Source organism: Sarcophilus harrisii, chromosome 1, assembly GCF_902635505.1.
Source record: "Sarcophilus harrisii chromosome 1, mSarHar1.11, whole genome shotgun sequence".
NCBI classification, from domain to species: domain Eukaryota; kingdom Metazoa; phylum Chordata; class Mammalia; order Dasyuromorphia; family Dasyuridae; genus Sarcophilus; species Sarcophilus harrisii.
Window position 1 is genome coordinate 234254550 of NC_045426.1, and position 19019 is coordinate 234273568.

The following is a 19019-nucleotide window of genomic DNA, read 5'->3' on the forward strand; positions in this document are numbered from 1 at the left end:
CATCAGCTTTCATGCAAATTGATACCAAATTCAGATGTTTTCATTTTAATTATAAGGCATTTTTCAAGAAATATTGGTCAACAAATTAAGCTTCCAAACTTAAGGATAGTTGAATTTTTTTTAAGGGAAAATAGATATTCTTTTCATGTTTCTCTTATACTAATAACTTATTTTAAAATATACAGGGGCAGCTAGGTGGCACAATGAATAGAGCACCAGCCCTGAAGTCAGGAAGACTTGAGTTCAAATGTGGCCTCAGATACTTAACACTTCCTAGCTGTGTGACCCTGGGCAAGTCATTTAACCCCAATTGCCTCAGCAAAAATAAATATATATATATATATATATCTGATATGATGAGAGCAAAGAATTTTACATACGCTTTAATTCATTTACCTATCCCTCTATTTGCCAGTAGTGCTCTGCAATGGAAAAAAAAAATCAAACTGAAATTATCATGAGCACATTTATGAAGGAACTACTAATGAAGTCTTTCATTTAGGTGACTGCCTCTGAACTTATGCTTATTAAAGTGAACTTATGTGTTGAATCTTTGCATCCTATAATGTCTAAATTTTTTTTGTTTTTGTTTTTATAGTCTCAGGGATTACAGATTATCCTTTTGCCTGCTAACTAAGAAAATATTTTCAGGCACACCTCTTTTCAGATTAAAATAATTTGTGTAAAAGATTAATTGGAAAGCATTGAAGCTTCTCTATTCAAGCTTGGACAGATTCTTCCAATTTTAGAAAATAAATTTCAGAATTTAATTATTTTGAAATGGTTTAGAGATTGAATTTTACAAATCAGTATCATACACAAGCTTGATCAAGATTTCAGTTTTGACACTGTCATAAAACACATTCATTGCTTTTATAGTAAAAACTTAGAAAAAATAGTAACTGAATACAACTTTCTATGAGACCTTACTGTGTCTCACATTTGAAAGGATTAGGGACAAGACTGGGGATTTTCCTGCTATAGGAAACTCCTTGGTGAGAAAACTGCCTCTCCCAATGCAGGACTTTGTCTGCAGCTTGTCATTTTAGAAAAGTTACATGTCCAAGATCGTATTTCCTGCCTGTATGTATGTGTATATGTAACACACAGACATGCACATATATGTATATATAGACACATACATACATATACATACACACATACCCATATCAGAGATGGGACACCGTTATGTCTTTCCTCATGATTCTAAAGATTTCATTATAAAAGTTGGTAGTAAATAGTGATATAAGTTATATACCCCCATTAAATAAAAATAATTGTATAGACAGAATTCTTGGCTAACTTAAGAGATCCAGGTGACTAAAATGAATGATCTTATCTATAATGGCAAGAAGTAATGTGATTTAAGCCATTTTTAATTCTGCTTTAAAATTTCTCACTAGTATTTATCAGTTAACATATACTTTAGATTTTCCCCTTTCTTCTCCCATTTATATTCCGTTACCATTGCATGTAATTCACTATATTTTAAAATGTGTGAATTGTTTTCTCTAGTTTAGTACTTCAAAGTAACTCATCCCATACAAACCAAAACTACCATCTGGTCTTTTAATCTTGTTATTTGAAATACCTTGTCACTGTCTTCCATTGTGTACACCAGTTTTGTGATGAATTATACCTGAGTTGGACATTTTCTTTTTTTTTTTTTTTTTTTTTTTTTTCTTTTATTTACCTCTATATACAGGCTGGCTTAGCAGGAGCTCCAGCCCGTGCAGTATCCGCTGTAAAGAATATGAATCTTCCTGAGATCCCAAGAAATATTAACATTGGTGACATCAGTATAAAAGTGCCAAACCTGCCCTCTTTTAAATAAAAAAGGCTACTCCCAGGTAAAATCCAGGAGAGAAAAAAGTCATCTAGGTTTACCATGCAATTGTTTACCAAAAAAGAGTCTTAATTTTTGCTGTTGGATTGATTTAAGAAAAGGTATTGTATAGAATTGTGTATAAAATCAGTATATAAAGATGAATATTGCTTTTGTCTTGGCTCAGTGATTTTTAAGGAAATGAATAGTTCCTGTGTGATTTTTTTTTTCCTAAATTACATTCCTATGCCCTCATGAGGCGTGTCATCTTGGTTGCTACAGTATTTTAACAATGTATTTAAGGTATTCCTTTATTATGTAGAACCCAAAATATTGGGGCATTTTGTATATTTCATGGAATTCTATAAGTGCAGCATTCCTTAACTCTTCCTGCTAATTGTCATGATTATTTAAAAACTACATGTGTTGCATGAAAATATTCTGTTCTTTTTTTAAAAAAAAATAAACTATAAATGAACTGGATTTCTAAAGCATCTGTTTCTTTGAAATCGCATTTGGCAATCATGGTTTTTTTTTTTTTTTCCTCAGCAAAATTATATTTTATCATTATTATAAAATAAATTGAGGTGATATTGATTGCTACCAAAATTGCAAATATCTTAAAACTCTAGTAAGAAATCCACTGAGCTATTTTATGTTGTTCAGAAATAGAATATACTCTTTAGTATAGAGTATATTATTTAGTTTAGCGTATATGTTGCACTATGCTAACCAAAATCTCATCCTTTTACATTTCAGAAAGAAAATTGTAAGATTAAGGTTAATTTTATATACTATATTTGAAACCATCTAACTTTTGACTTATTTCTTGTTCAGATAAGGAAAAGTAATTTCAAAATGCTTAATTTGGGTGAATGGTAGTGAATGGTGAGCTGGTGAATGGATAGAGTGCCATCCCTGAAGTCCGGAGAACCTGAGTTCAAATCTGGCCTCAGAAACTTAACACTTCCTGGCTGTGTGATCCTGGGAAGGTCCCTTAACACCAGCTGCCTCAGCAAAAAATAAATAAATAAATAAAATAAATGCTTAATTTGATTGGTGTCCACACTTATCCGTTCCCACAGATGCAACTGTCTTTTTTCTTTTTCTTTTTCTTTTTTGTATTTGTATTTGTATCTATAGTGTTTAGTGAACTGCTTAGCACATAGTAGGTACTTAATAAATATCTGTTAATTGACAACTTCCTGTAAATGTTTGTAAGGTTATAGTAAGTTGCATTAAGAGAATTTCCATCCAAAAATTATGAAATTATTTTAATTCTGAGAACATTCAGGGCTTGGACCAGATATTTCACCTAAGTTTGGGTAAATATTAGTTGAGTTAATATCATGAGCGTTTGGGAATTGGAAAAAAAAAGCATCTAGATTGTATTTTGGAGAAGAGGAACATTAGGTAAGGGTATTATAAATATGGATTTAGAAAGAAATTTTTTTCTTGTTGAACTTTCTAAATGAAACATAAGTTTTTCTTTTATATGTATGTAACAGGATCAAAAAAAGTAGCTTTTTTGTTGTTGAGGTTTTTTTAAAATTTGTTTTGGCTACTAAGTTTGGAAATCCCAGTCAGAATTTATTTATTTATTTACTGCTTTATAATTTATAAAGTATTTTTACATGTGTTACTTCATGGGATCCTTATAAAACTTCTAGGAGTTGGACAGTTGTAAGATGGCGCAGTAGATAGCATAATGAACCTGGAGTCAAAAAGACTTCTCTTACCAAGCTAAGTCTGAGCTCAGATGTTTACTAGCTGTGTGATTCTGGCTTAAGTCATTTAACTCTGTTTGCCTCAGTTTCTTCATCTGTAATATGAGTTGGAGAAGAAAATGACAAACCACTCCATTGTCTTTGTCTAGAAAATCCCAAATGGGGTCACAAAGAGTCAGGCATGATCAAAAAATGACTGAACAACAACAATAAGACATTAAGACTAGAGGATGTTAGTCACTCTGCTCAAGATCAAGGCAGGTTAGCATAGGTGTAATTTTCATATAGATCTTGCAGTATTGTATCGGGTCCCTTTTCCCCTTTCATTTTGCTATTGGAATATCTGTATAAACTCTACAAAGAGAGACTGAAGGAGAAATGATTTTTGAGCTTCCAACATGGAAAATGTAAACTATAAGGCTAAACTTATTCCTTGATACTGATTTTAATACTGAATTATATTTCATCATTATTAAATGAATAGATAGAACTTTGCATTTTATTTAGGTTGTTGAATATCAAAATTACCCCCAAAATTGTGTATTAAAAAAGGAACGAAAAACTAAATCTTTCCAAGAATACATTATGTTGATTACTATTGATAAGGAAAATGTCTCACTTTTTTTTTTTAAAAGTAGTGGACTTAATAGTCATTTAAGAATTAGATTTGTTTTTCTTGGCACCAGAAAGAATGAGGAGTAGGGGGTAGAAGTTGTAGAGAATCAGATTTAGGCTTGATGTAAGGAAAAACTTCCTAATTCGAGCTGTGGTAAAGTGACACAGTAAAAAGGCTGTGACAAGATCCCTTTCATTTAGGTGACTCTGGGCAAATCATCTTCTGAGGGCTCAGGCAACCCTGGAATCTGCAGACCATTTGGTGACTGAATTATTTAGAAGGAATTTCTTTGCTAAGAGTTGCCTATAATGGTAAAATCACAAGTCCAAGTTTAAGAAGAAAGTTAATTAAATAAGGTTTATCTATATTACTAAAACCAGTCCTAAGATTGTGATTTGGACAACATAGTAAAAAAAAGAAATGAGTTTCTAACTCATATGTGTGTATATGGGGGTGTGTATGTGTATTTCATCAGCCCCTTTGGCAGGCCTGGGGAAACCTGTGCACTCCTTTTTAGAAGAAAGTTTTTAAATGCATGAAATAAAAAAAGTTACAAAGGAAACCAAGTATAGTAAAGTAAAATTATAGAAATTTTTATTTAAAAAGACAAGTTTGCAGAACCCTACATATTGTAAACTAAAATAAACCGGAAATAATTGTGTCTAGACATTAAAAAATTTAGAAAGAGAATTGAAATGTACTTTAACTCTTAATTAAACTTAGTACTCTAAAAATTCTGAAACATAAGAATCCTTTATAGAGCTGTGAAATAGCCAACACAGCCTGAACAGTAAGAGAACCTCATCAATTCTGCTGCTTCTGATAATTTTCTTCATATGCATATAAATATAAAGTCGTTAAATACAAGGCAGTTTCAAAGGAGGTACCCAGTAGTTAAGATTATTGGGAAGGACTTCATATACAAGATGATGCTTGAAGTGTCTTGAAAAAGAAAAGGTTTTATGAAGCAGAGATTTAAAAGAGAATCAGGACCTGGGTTCAAATCCCATTCCTGACACTTATTACTTGTATTTACTTGTGTAAGATCTTGGGCAGGGGCAACTACATAGTGTAGTGGACAAAGTGCCAGATCTGGAGTCAGGAAGCATGAAGAAAAGGAAGATCTTTCTGAGGTCACATCTAGCTTTAGACGCTTAATAGCTATGTGATCCTGGGCAAGTCACTTAACTATTTGCCTCAGTTTCCTCATCTGTAAAATAGCTGGGAGAAGGAAATAGCAAATCACTCCTGTATCTTTGCCAAGAAATCTCCAAATGGGTCTGCAAAAGAGTCAGAAATGGCTGAAAGATGACTGAATAATAAGATCTTGGATAAGACACTTAATCCTTTGGGCCTCGGTTTCTTTATATGAAAATATCTGGGCTCCTTCTTCTAGCTGGTGATACCATTAATATGTCACTATCCCTAACATGACACAAAATCTATTCATAATTTTTCATCTTGTGCAACTTCTGTTTTTGTACATAGGAAGCTCTGCCCAACGTGCTTGGGGATCTTTCTTTAGCTCTTCTCATATTATGAAAATCATTTAGGGCCATCTCCTGTCATCCTGATCTGTATCTTGCCACTGAATCCAGATAGTTCTGAAGGAGAAAGTGAGACTGGTGACTTAGCACAGCCCTTCCTCACATAAATCCAACTCACTTGTGTGTCATGGTGTCACTTTCCTTGTGTCATGGTCCTCTTTGAGAACGAAGGACAAATAACAAGTATTAGTGCAGATGACTCATCTGTCATTCTTCACGTCTCCGTTTCTTATCATTTTTCTAAGTTTTCTTAGCAGTCCTCCATACAGTTGTGAGCATCAACACTCAACTGAAACCACCCTCTTCAGAGTTATTAATGATCTCTTCATGGTAAAATCTAACAGCCTTGATCAACCTTCTTGACTTTTCTCTAACATTTAGCACTTGATCACCTCCTCTTGGGGATTCCTTCCTTTCTCCATTTTTGTAATCTCACATTTCTCCTCCCTGTTTAACTGCTCCTCAGTCAAATCTTCATCTGTGTCGCGCTTTGGAGGAAAAGAGAGCGCAATAACCCAACCTCTCCCTTGTACAAGTTAAGCTAGTTTTTTTTCCTTACAATGTATGGAAACCATTCCTGAGATTTGATTGACTCAGAAGACTTAAGTTTCAGACTGTTAAAATCATTTCCTGATCAACCAAGCAAAAAGAATTCCAGCCACATTCAGATGCTTGGCTATGAGACCCTATTGAACAACTCAGGCAGAGAAGTTTCACTCAGCTGAATTAACGTGGATGACTTGGAGTATATTCTTGTTGAATGCTATGGCTAAATAAATCTTCTTTTGTTTATTGTTGAAATGACTTATGTGTGTCTCATTTTGTTCCAGTCTCAAAGAAACTACTAGAGGACTGGCTTAAGGGCAGGCCCTGTCCAGAATAAAAAGTGATAATCCCATTCAAGTGGTGGATTGGAGATGCCTCTCCTTATCCATCTCTGCTCCTATGAGACTTGAAAAGTTGTTTCTCTAAAGCAAATTGCTTATTCAGATCAATATTATTTTATAATATGTTTTATAATTATGTTCACCCAAATCTATTTCATATTAGCATTTCTGGTGCCTTTATTAAAACCTCTTAATTGTGTTAAGAGGAGGCCTGCTGAAAGAAGAACGAATGAAAAGTAACGTAGAAACTCCAATAGCAAACGAAGATTTATCCCTGGGAATTTTAAGAACTGTATTATAAGAGTCTCTGATTTTATTTAGGTCAGTTTTGCAGGATCTGACATTATTTATAAAAGGAGTATTTGCTTTGTATTTTAATACTTCATTCAACTTTAATAACCTTATTAAATTGTGGTGGGGACTTAATTGATTGATAATGTAGTGGTTCAGCAGGAAGAACCTAAAATAATGAAGAATTTTGGAATCATGCTGTCATCTGAGTCACATTTTTCTGTTTCTGATTAACCTTGCTTGTTAATATGAAAAAGAAGAACACTGGCTGATTAAATCGCATGTTCTTCATTTTTTCTTCTCTAAAGAGGAATTTTTCCCTTAAGTATATAGTTTTTCATTGATATTGTTCCTTTGTATGCATACCTAAAAACTAAAAAGAAAACAAAACAACCACCAAAAAACCCAAACTTGTTCCCCTCTCTTTCCCTTCATGTTAGCTTTTTTCCCTTGGCTATTGAAGTTTTTTGTAAGATGGATACAGACAGATAGATTTAAGTTTCCATAATTTTCTTCTCAGTCCTTATTAATTTATTATTTTAAACTAATTTTAAAACTGACTTAAATTGGTTAAACATCTAAGGATTTTATTTCAATGGCTGATCATGTAAGAAGTATATGATTTTAGAAGATTAAAAAAATTGGTTAGATAGATTTGTAAGGGGTAGTGTCAATTCTAAAGCTCTCCTCTTCTCTAAATTCTGGCCTGTTCTAAGGTTTAGTCTTCTGGTTTTCTCCATACTTATCTCTGAAATCTCATCCAGACCTAAAATTTTAATTATTACCTCTTTGATGGATGACTACAAGAGTGAGGCTGACAACTGTGCAACTTTTATCTCAAATCTAATTCATCTGAGTCAAGATGTCACCTGTAATATTGGTCCTCTTTGAAAATGAAGGATCAACTATAATAACCAAATCTAGTTGAGTAAACAAAAAGCCTTACCTCTCTCTTTGCTGAATATTCCCTTTAAGTTTTGTCTAAAAACTAAGCTCATTATCTTCTCTCTAACACTTGATGATCCCTTCCTGACAACTTTGTTTCAGTGAGTGGGTGCAATTTTTTCTCCTGATGGTAGTGTAGGGCTCAAAACGCTTCTTTTTAGATATCAGTGGCTTGTATTTATATAGTTTTCTCTGTCTTCATTAATCATTTTTTCTCTGAGGAAACAAGTGTACAAGAGCAAATTGAATTGATGGTTAAATCCTAAAATTTCTCTCTTCACTGCATCTCTTATATATACATGCCAAGTCATTTTATACATGCCAAGTCATTTTACTATGTGTCCATCATAAAACAAGATTTTTAGTGATAGTAGATACTGTGTATAGAAAATCTTATGGTTTACAAAACACTACATGCAATCTCATTCCATCTTCAAACAATCCTGTTATATGAATACTACCATTATCCTCATTTTGTAGTTAAGAAACTGGAACTGATGAAATTAAATGGCTTGCCCCAGGTTACACAGCTGCTAGATTTGTCCCAGGTAAAAATTTGAATTCAGGTCTTTGGTATCTTGTCTATACACTATACAATCCATGCCTAGTTATTAATGCTATTATTCATGAAGCCTTAGAAGAATTTTTTTGAGGGATAGGAGGGACGAGGGTACAACTAGAGCTGTAATTTCATCATAGAAAATTCCTGATAAATTAATTCTCTTCACGAGGGTAGTTTCTCAATTTATGATTCTAGGGAGTTGCCTGACACAGACAGCTCTTTCTGACATGAGGTCTCTGTATTAGCACATCAAACCTCATCTTAGATGACTGCTTGAAATACTTCAAAGATCTGTCTTTTCATCAGATGCCAACCTACTAGTGATTGACCTCTTCAGATTTTACTAAGCCACTCCTTGAATAGAAAAGGCATAATCTTTTTATTTAAATAATATTTTTTCCAAATACATGTAAAAGTAGTTTTCAGCATTCACATTTGCAAAACTTTGTATTTCAAATTTTTCTCCTTCCCTCTTTTACTTCCCCCTCCTCAGACAGCAAACAATCTAATATAGGTTAAATATGTGCAATTCTTTTAAACATATTTCTATATTTGTCATGTTGTGCAAAAAAAAAAAAAAAAATCAGATTACAAGGGGAAAAACCCTAAGAAAAAAACCCCCCAGCAAACAACCAACAGTAACCAAAAAAAGGTGAAAATACTATGCTTCAGTCCACATTTTAATCTCCATAATTCTCTCTCTGCATATGGATGGCATTTTCCATCCCAAATCTTTTGAAATTGCTTTGAATCATCTCATTATTGAAAAGAGCCAAATCCATCATACTTAATCATTACATAAGATTATTGTTACTATATACAATATTCTCTTGGTTCTGCTCAGTTTATTCAGCTGTCATGTCATGAACAAAAGGTTTGTGTAAGTCTCTCCAGGCTTCTCTGAAATCATCCTCCTGATCTTTTCTTACAGAACAATAATATTCCATTATATTCACAAACCATAGCTTATTCAGCCATTCTCCCAACTGATGGGCATCCACTCAGTTTCCAGTTCCTTGCCACTTTACAAAAAGGGCTGCTCAAACATTTTTGCACATTTGGGTCCTTTTCCCTCTTTTATGATCTTTATGACCACTGGGTCAAAGGGTATGCACTGTTTGATAGACTTTGGGTATAGTTTCAAATTAAAAGAGGCATAATCTGTCTCTGATTCTATAAGATTTTTGTATTTGCCAGAGTTTATACCCCATTGACATACCATTTGAGAACCCAACCTTCATGCTAATGTTGAGTGTGAAGACTGCGTTAGCAACCTGGATACTTTAGAATCAGCCAAAGTCAGGACAAGCAATCTTTATTCTTTTTCAAACCCAGAGCAGAGAGTGTAGAGACAGGAATCTCCTCTTTCTTCTCCTGAGGAGCCACCTCCCTGGTACTACTCCACCCTCTAAATCCTCCACCCAATGTCTCTATACACCCATAGATCAAGCCTACACAGAATGGTGGGCAGGGCCATTCTTTCTCCAAGCATATGCTAATAGAGTATTGTCCAATTGGTAATTAGCCTTAAGTGCTGGGACCTCAGTGCTTCAACTCAGTTTCAGCCCATTACATCTCCCGCTTTCTTTTGTTTTAGAACACAGGTGGTCACACCATCCCTGACTTCTCAAGGAGGTGAGAGCCCCCAAGGGGAGGTGATCACACCCTCCCTGACATCTCAGGAAGGGAGATGAAAAGCACCAAAGGCAAAGTGGGGATTGCTAGCGGGTTTCTGGACTGAAGGGTCTTATTAGAAACAGGTATGCACAAACCCATCAGCATGGGAGGTATTACACGAGCACATAGCAATAACGCACAGGCTATTTATTAGTGATGACTCTCCCCACAGTCAGTGCAGGCTCAATGTGGTGTAACAAACATGAATTGTACATGCAATTAGTGATATAACAATATGAATCAACATGGTGGTGTAAAAGATTTCCAGAAGTCCTAGAAGGAGGCTTTGTAAACAACAGTCACACATACGCCTTCAGCAGCCAATAGATAGTCCAAAACCAATCTATTGTCCATTGCTTCACATGTCAGGGAATCCAATGACCCCCCCAAGTTTTTGAAGTCCTGCAACAGTCTTATCATATCTTGGGGAATCCAATGATTCCTGCAGATTTTGAAGTCTTATAACAGTCTTATGTCTCAGAGAATCCAATGATTCCTGAGGGTTTTCAAGTCTTACAACAATCTTATCATATCTCAGAGAATCCAATGATTCCTGAGGGTTTTGAAGTCCAACAATTTTTGATGTCCATGAGTCAAATGCCATAACTGCCAGGCTCTTTCAGTGGTGGGCACAATCAGCAACGGAACCATCCGATGTTTCTTGGGTCTTCTCTCCTTCATTTCAAGGGTCTGCTCCATATCTCTCTGATGGATAAGAGTCCCACTCTTTGTATCAGAGGGATTGAGGAGTGGGGGCTGGGAAGTCTCAAGATCTGGTTCAGGAGATAAGGGGGATAGAGTCAAATATGGTCGGACTGTCTTTGGTAAGAAAGTAGTTCTGAAAGGGATTCAGAGGAATCTTGTGTCTCTAGAGGAGTGGAAAAGAGGGAGTTATTTAAAAGGTAAGTATCTAATTTTGATTTCGTTCCAGCAAAATGAAGCAGCATCCTGCAGTGCTTTTTAATTTTGAGATCTTTTAAGCAGAATTTGTCTCTGTTTAAGAAACAGCCTAAGGGAAAATCCTTAGGAATAGAGATAGAGGTAGATTGTCCCATTTTGCCACAAGTCTTAGATTTCCCGGGTTCTATAATGCTCAATCCTTCTAGGCATCCCTATAGAGGGAGAGGTGACAGAAGTTCCCTGATTAAGGGGACTCTTGTCAGAAATGCAAGAATTCCAAGTTCAGGCGTCCCCAATCAGGGAATTCTGCTGGAGCGTGGAGCTCCCAACAGCCCAAATCTTCCTGGGTATTTGGGTGTCCCAGCTATAGAATAGACAATAGCAAGCGAAGGCTTACCTAGGCCAGAATTTCAGGGATTCCCATAATGGACCACCAAATATTGAGGTGTGAGAAATAAGGGTTTGTGGCAAAAATGGGTTTTTTATACTGAGAAGAAAAAGTCTTCATCAGCGGGCAGAATACTTTTAGGATTATTTGCAAAGGTCTGGGTACATAGCGTTTGATTTTATTGAGTTTCTTTGGCCCTGAACTGGGGACCTTTCAATAGAGAGTAATGATTATGCCTCTGGCCAAGATCTCCAATTGAATAGGAGATTGCTATCAGGGAGTTTCTCCTATAAATAGGAATGTGGGGTCAGGAGGGGTTTTGATTCAGGGCCTTTCTCCCTTTCCAACCCTTCCCCCACAAAGATCAGGGGATAGTTTGCTTCACTATGATGAATAAGTCAACAAGAAAGGAGTTTAGTGGAGGATTTGGAGGAATTCTAGGTACAAATAATTTGCATGGGTTTATACCCTAAGACACAGAGAACCAATATGATGCAATATTATATAAACATGTTATGATGTTAGGGATGCACCTGGTTTAGGATAGTCTTTTAGTTCAGATTTGTAATCATTTAAAATACTCTCCAGGGGTCCTCAAACTACGGCCCACGGGCCAGATGGAGCAGCTAAAGACCTTTATCCCCCTCACCCAGGCCTATGAAGTTTCTTTATTTAAAAGCCCACAAAACAAAGTTTTTGTTTTTACTATAGTCTGGCCCTCCCAACAGTCTGAGGGACAGTGAACTGGCCCCCTATTTAAAAAGTTTGCGGACCCCTGCATGTAGGCTATGGTTAATAAAAATGAGTTTGCTCAAACAAAGCAAAAAAAGGATATTTAACAATAATACTCATTTTCCATATGGAAACTTATCTGGTTACAAGCAATTGAGAAGGACACTGATTCCACATAGGAATGATGAAGTCCCAAGTAGTTAGGTAGGAGTATGCTATTGACTGGCAGGCTAAATCCAGAGAGGAATTTAGCAAACTAACCCCAAAAGGGGGTTAGCAGAGGAAAAGGATTGTACCATTGATTGATGAGCTAACCTTAAAAAAGGTTTAAAAGGACAGCTAGGTGGCTCAGTGGATAGAGTCCTGAAGTCAGGAGGACGTAAGTTCAAATCTGACCTCAGACACTTAACACTTCATAGCTTTGTGACCCTGGGCAAGTCACTTAATCTCAATTGCCTCAGAAAAAAAAAAGTTTAGCATCCTAAAAAAGTTAACTATGAAAAGGAGAAAGACACTAGGAGGTAGGATGCCAGATGGGCTAACCCTAAAAGTAATTTAGGAAGATTTACACCATGAGTGGATCTGTTATAGGGAAGATATAATGGAGAAGAGAGAATGGGTTTGGACATCATAACTTGGTTTTTTGATTGGATAAATTAAGTGGAATTTCTACTGACCTCCACCTGGGGTGGGACTGTAATAAAACTCCACTTGAACAAAAGACTTGTTTAAGAATAAAAGACTCATTTAATGGTTCCAGTGTCCTTCCTGCTTGCCTCTAGGAGTATTATAATCCTATCTGTGCTTCAGGCTTTCTCTTCTAATTCCTAGCTATCCAGAACCTTATCAGGAGGACCTTTGGCACATCAATATATCCAAAAGTTACCAGCAAGCTACCTCAAGGGGAGTAAAGCTTCAGCTTTGACTTCCCAAGCTAATCAATTCCCAAGGTTGGTCTGAGTGCTTTTCAGGGGAAAATTTAGTGTCAGAATGAGGAGGGGGGCAGAATCTGGTCCTATTCCAAATGATTTAAAGGATGGCTCAATCAACATTTATTTATTTTATGCCTAATGCCTTTGAGGGACTGTGATAAGTACTTAAGATTCCAAACACAAAAATGAAATACTCTAAAGGAGCATAGACTGCTAGACAGATGAATGAACAAATTCTGTGAAAAAGTATTATTAAGCACAAAACACTGAGAATAAAAGTATAAAAGTATACCTTTTGCAATCTACATAATTTTTTTTGGGAGAATAATTTGTTCAAGTCACTCTAGATGTGTATATCATTATTGTTAGTGTTAGCAGGGAACAAAGCAGATTGTCCGTAGTAGACTATTTCTGCCATCATGCCTTTGATTGAAGTATGTGTGTGTGTGTGTGTGTGTATACAGAGAGAGAATGAGAGAGAATACTATGATTATTATCACCAGGAGCAAGTGACTTTGAATACCAAGAAACATAAGAAGATGCAAATGAACTGATGCAAAATGAAATAATTATATGCATTAATTATAACAATGTAAATGCTATGATTTCAGAAAACCCATGATGAAGAATATTCTATTACCTAACAGAGAGGTAATAGATTAAATCTGTAGAATAAGATACACATTTTTGGACATAGTCAAAATTGTTGCTTTGATTGACTTTTGAACATTTGTTATGAGGGTTTTATCTTGGAAAGGAGGAAAAAACAAAATCAATGCTTATTAATTGAAAAAATGTCTTTAAAAGCCATCTATAGAAATATGAAAAATTGCTCTAAATTATTATTAGAGGAATGCAAATGAAAACAAATCTGAGATACCACCTCATACCTATCAGATTGGCTAAGATGACAGGAAAAGATAATAATAAATGTTGGAGGGGATGTGAGAAACAGGTACTAATGCATTATTGATGGAGGTGTGAAGTAATCCAACCATTCTGGAGAGTAATTTGGTACTGCAGGTCTGTAGCCCCCCCAAAAAAAGAAGGGAAAGGAACTATATGTGCAAAAATGTTTGAAGCAACTTTTTGTGGTGACAAAGAATTGAAAAATAAGTGCATGCCCATCAATTAGGGAATGGCTGAAAAAATTCTGGTATAGGAAATTAAGGAGTATTTTTGTTCTAGAAAAAATGATCAACAGGCTGATATTTTAAAAGTTTGGAAAAATTTACATAAACTGAGTGAAACAAAGAACACCAGAAAAACATTATACATAGCAGCAAGATTATATAACGATCAACTATCATAGTCTTGGTTCTTCTCAGTAATTCAATGATCCAATTCAAGGCAATTTCAATAAACTTTGGATGGAAAATGCCATCCGCATCTGTAGAGAGAATTATAAAGACCAAATGTCGATCAATACCTTTTTTTTTTCTCATGGTTTTTCCCTTTTGTTCTGATTTTTCTTTCTCAACATGACTCATATGGAAATGTTTTAAAAAATGAATGTGTATAACCTAAAAAGAAAGAAAATATTTTTAAAAGTGACAATATAGAAAAACAAAACAAAATTTTGTAATTTGAATGACCAAAGCTGATCCCCCCAAAATGTATTTCACTTCTTGGAAAAGGGATGAGGAATGGGGCAGGGAATGACCATGGTTGTGAAATATTACATGTGCAAATACAAAGAATGAGAAAATCCTTTATCTCAAGGAATTTGCATTCTAATGGAGAAGGCAGGTTTGTAATAAATGTAAACAATATATGTGGACAAATCAAAATAAAATATATTTGTTAAATGCTTAGTGTGTGCCAGGACCACCAGAGACAAACATGCAACTCCTCTCCCCTGGAAAAATCCCAATTCCTACCCTTAAGGAACTTACATTCTAGTGGGGAGTGACAGCACAACATAAGAGACTGAAAAAAGGGTAAAGGAAAAAGGGAGATTAATGAAGATACCCATGTGGGGCAGGCATTGAAGTTTAGAATGTCAGATACATAGCTTGGAGAAAAATGAAGGCTTTGTGCCAAATGCTATCATTAAAAACATAAACAGGAAGAAAGTCAGTGCCCTCAAGGACCTTATATTCCATTAGAGGAAGATAACACTTAGAGGAAGCTAAAAAGGAGGGAGAGAAGGTCCCTCCTAAGAGAATGTCTGGGCATCCCAGTAGGAAACCTGGACATTTTCCTTAAAAAAGAGGTTCTAGGAGGACTCAAGCAATCAGACAAAGGGGATATAGGGGGAGAATGTATTTCTAGTGTGAGAAGTCAAGGGTTGTGTGAACTTCTAGAATGAAAAGGCTCCTTGGTAGAAAAAGTTCAGAATGCATCCTGGAGAGAATAAATTAAACAAGTTCAAAATAGTTAAATTCAAGCTAATTTGAGAAAGGAGACACCAGAAGTTGGGGGAGGATCAAGAATAGCAGTAGAAGGTGGTACCTGAGTAGCATTTTGAAGGAATAGAGATTCTAGGAGGCAGGTAGGGATTGGAAGTATTCCAGGTATGAAATGGCTTGGAGACAGGTGATAGAGACCTTTGTTACTTGCTTTCTGGGAAGGCAGAATATTTGGAAATTGAAAATATTTGGAAAAAAAAATTATTTGGATATGAGAAGGCTGCAGCACAATCTGGAACTATGCCCAAAGGGCTATAAAACTGCATACCCTTTGACCCAACTGTGCCATTACTGGGTCTGTATCCCAAGGAAATCTTAAAGAAGAGAAAAGTACCCACATGTGCAAAAATGTTTGTAGCAGCTTTTTTGTGGTTACAAAGAATTGGAAAATGAATAGATGCCCATTAATTGGGAAATGGCCGAATAAACTGTGATAGATGAAAGTAATGGAATATTATTGCTCTATAAAAAATTATCAACAAACTGTTTTTAGAAAGGCCTGGAAAGATTCACATGAACTCATGCTGAATGAAACAAGCAGAACTGGGAATACAGCATTGTACACAATAACAGCAAGAATGTGCTATGATCAATTATGAAAGACTTGGTTCTTCTCAGTGGTCCAGTGACCCAAAGCAACCCCAATAGACTTTGGACAGAAAACGCCATCTGCATCCTGAAAAAGAACTAAAGAGACTGAATGTAAATCACCACATGCTTTAATCATTTGTTTTTTCTTTTTTTTTTTTTTTTTTAATCTCTCCCATGGTTTTTCCCTTTTGCTCTTATTTTTTTCTCCCAGCATAATTCATAAACCAATGTGTATTAAAAATAAATAAACTTAAAAAAAAAAAAAAAAAAAAGGATGCAGCACATAACAAATAAGGAACTACAAAGACCTGGAGTAAAAAGTATGATGAGACTGGACTTGGACTCCATTGAACTTGGGAGGGGTGAAGTTAAGTCTTTACACAACTGCAGAAGGGGGTGACTATAGAATGACCATACTTGGAATCAGTAGACATGTCTTTTTATGTCCTGTCACCCAAAATTCAAGTCCCTCCCCTAATTCTCCATTCATTGAGTATCACAAAGATCACAGCCTGTCTGCCTCTCCAGAGTATCTCACACATGAGTGTGAATCTCTCATTATATCATTACATCTTCCCTTAGTATTCACCTTATTTGGACATAGTTTAGTCCTTCCCCCATTCCCTATTGGCTGAGTACTACAAAGATTACAGCCTTTCTAGAAAATCTGATTCCCCTAATTATATCATTACTTTTTTCTCCTTACAGAGTAAGTCTGTAATTATATCTTCCCTTCCACTTGTAAGCCTCCACCTTTGGTTATAGTTTACAATCTGTTTCGGTTTTTTTTTTTTTTTTTTGCCTTAAAAAATTTATTATAAATTAATTTTTATTTTACCCTCCCCCTCCTCTGCTGAAAATAAAGAAAAACAAAACTCTTGAAATAAATAAACATTGTGAGGCAAATCAAATTCATACATTTGTTTGTTAAGAATTATCTCATTCTGCATTTTGAATCCCTCATCTCTTGGAGAGGAGGTGGGTAGTATACTTCAGCACTGGTCCTTTAGATGTATGGTTAATCATTGCTCTGTTTCTTATGCTAAGTCTCCACTTCTGATTCATTTTATTAGTTTTTTGTTCCCTTTTTTTTTTTTTTTTTTTGCCTTAGCCTCCATTTCTTAGATTTCAATTTGATTTTTCTGATTTATATTTCATAACTATAGAAACTAAACTGTTATCTAGTTTTCCCAAAGAGTATCATAAATGGTGGGATGGGGAAGGATGGGGAATGGGCTGGTCATATGACCAGAGCAAAATATGGTGGACAGCTTATCTGCTCTGCTGGTGTCCACATAATGTCAGGAGAATTGGAAAATGTTGTATGGGTCTCTACTCAATTTACAAGAAGACTCAAAGTATTTTTTGTAGATCAGCAAAGCAGTACAAAAAGAATGCTTTCTTTTCTCTTTTCTATCAGGACTGTCTCAGTTCTCCACAAATTCTCCAGAACAAATGCAGTCACTTAAAAAAAAAATCCAAATAACTAGTTGGTTTTAATCTTAAATGTTTTAGTAAGTCACTTTTAAAGGGTAACCTCTAGATAGCTAGGTGCCACAGTGGATAGATCTGGGGGCTTGGTGTTAGAAAAACTCCTCTCATGAGTTCAAATGTGGTTTCAGATACTTATTAGGTGAGTTAATCCTATTTGCCTCAGTTTCCTGAGTTGAAGAAGGAAATGGCAAATCTCTCTAGTATCTCTGCCAAGAAAAACCCAAATGAGGTCAAGAAGAGTTGGACATGATGCAAACAACTGAACAACAAAAGTAACTCATCATTCTGAGAGATTGCATCAACTTTTGTACTAATACCTTAACACTATCCTCAAATGCCCTCAGCTTTTCTGATAGAAGGACTTGAGTGGAGCAAAACAACAAACAAATCCCCAAATCTTCATTTAAAAAGGGCTCCCAAATCATCAATTCTTCATTTCCTATCAGCTTGTATTCCTTAGATTGCACTCCCTTAACCCCTGCACCAAGGACCTTCTTCCTTTCTCAGACCCTTTTCATTTCCTTTTGTCTGTTATCCTCACTCATTAGAATGTGAGCTTGAAGACAAGAACTGTCTTAATAGTATTTGTATCCCAAGCACTTAGCACAGTATTTGGCATATAGTAGTGTTTAATAAGACTTTATTGACAAATAATAGACAGAAAACTTGCTAACATCCTTGAAAGTGATTCTTAAATACCATTTTCTCCCAAATACATTCAAAAATAGTTTTCAACATTCATCTTTGCAAAACTTTTGTGTTCCAAATTTTTCTCTCATCTTCCCCTTCCTCCAAGAGAGCAAGCAATGCAATACAGGTTAAACACATGCAATTCTGAAAGTGATTCTTATAAGAAGCATCATTTGGTAACTTTGCACTTTATATAAAAATAAGGAAATATTTAAAGGACTGGCAGAATATGGAAGATCTCCAAGGTGACAGGATAGAGATAATTTAGAAGGGACTATTATTTCTGTTGCTTTAGAGTCTTCTATGAGACAAACTACACTAAAGGCCATCTTCTAGGTATTATTGAAGTTGTAAACCATATTCAGAACATTATAACTGCTCGTGACACTTTTTATAAGAATATTAATCCCCCATCCACATACCCACATAAGCACATGTAGTTATTTCTGGTCACATAAAACTCCCTGCTGACTATGTGTAGTCATGCTAGGGTCACTCCCCACCAACTCACACTCACAGGTTGAAGTCTCACTGGATTTGAGGAATAACTTTTGTTGACTATATTCCAGTGTTTCCAATTAGTAATCAGTCAGGTCAATTAACTTTTAACAAGACATTTTGCTCAAATGATACAGCAAGAAGAATCATTATAAAACATCCCAGTAATAAACTAGGGAGGAGGGACACTCATCCATCAGTACATACTTATTGAGGAAGGAGTAGGCATAAAGTTTGATAATAATGAGGCACATGTATAGGGAATTCACTTGGCAAAGGACAGTCAGTACTGACACTGAGGGCTTC

General features: G+C 35.5%; 1 protein-coding gene across 3 annotated transcripts in view; it reads left to right on the top strand.

The window, feature by feature from the left end:
• Nucleotides 1-2308, top strand: part of AP3S1 (adaptor related protein complex 3 subunit sigma 1) — an 83727-nt gene extending 81419 nt beyond the window's left edge. For 2 of the 3 annotated variants that reach the window (XM_031938697.1, XM_031938685.1), the window contains one exon: nucleotides 1706-2308. In XM_031938697.1, coding sequence (XP_031794557.1) covers nucleotides 1706-1834 — 129 coding nt within the window. In that variant the 3' untranslated portion in view covers nucleotides 1835-2308. The remainder of the gene's footprint in view (nucleotides 1-1705) is intronic. The other variant, XM_031938692.1, reaches the window with a different exon arrangement.
• Nucleotides 2309-19019: the final 16711 nt, after the last annotated feature.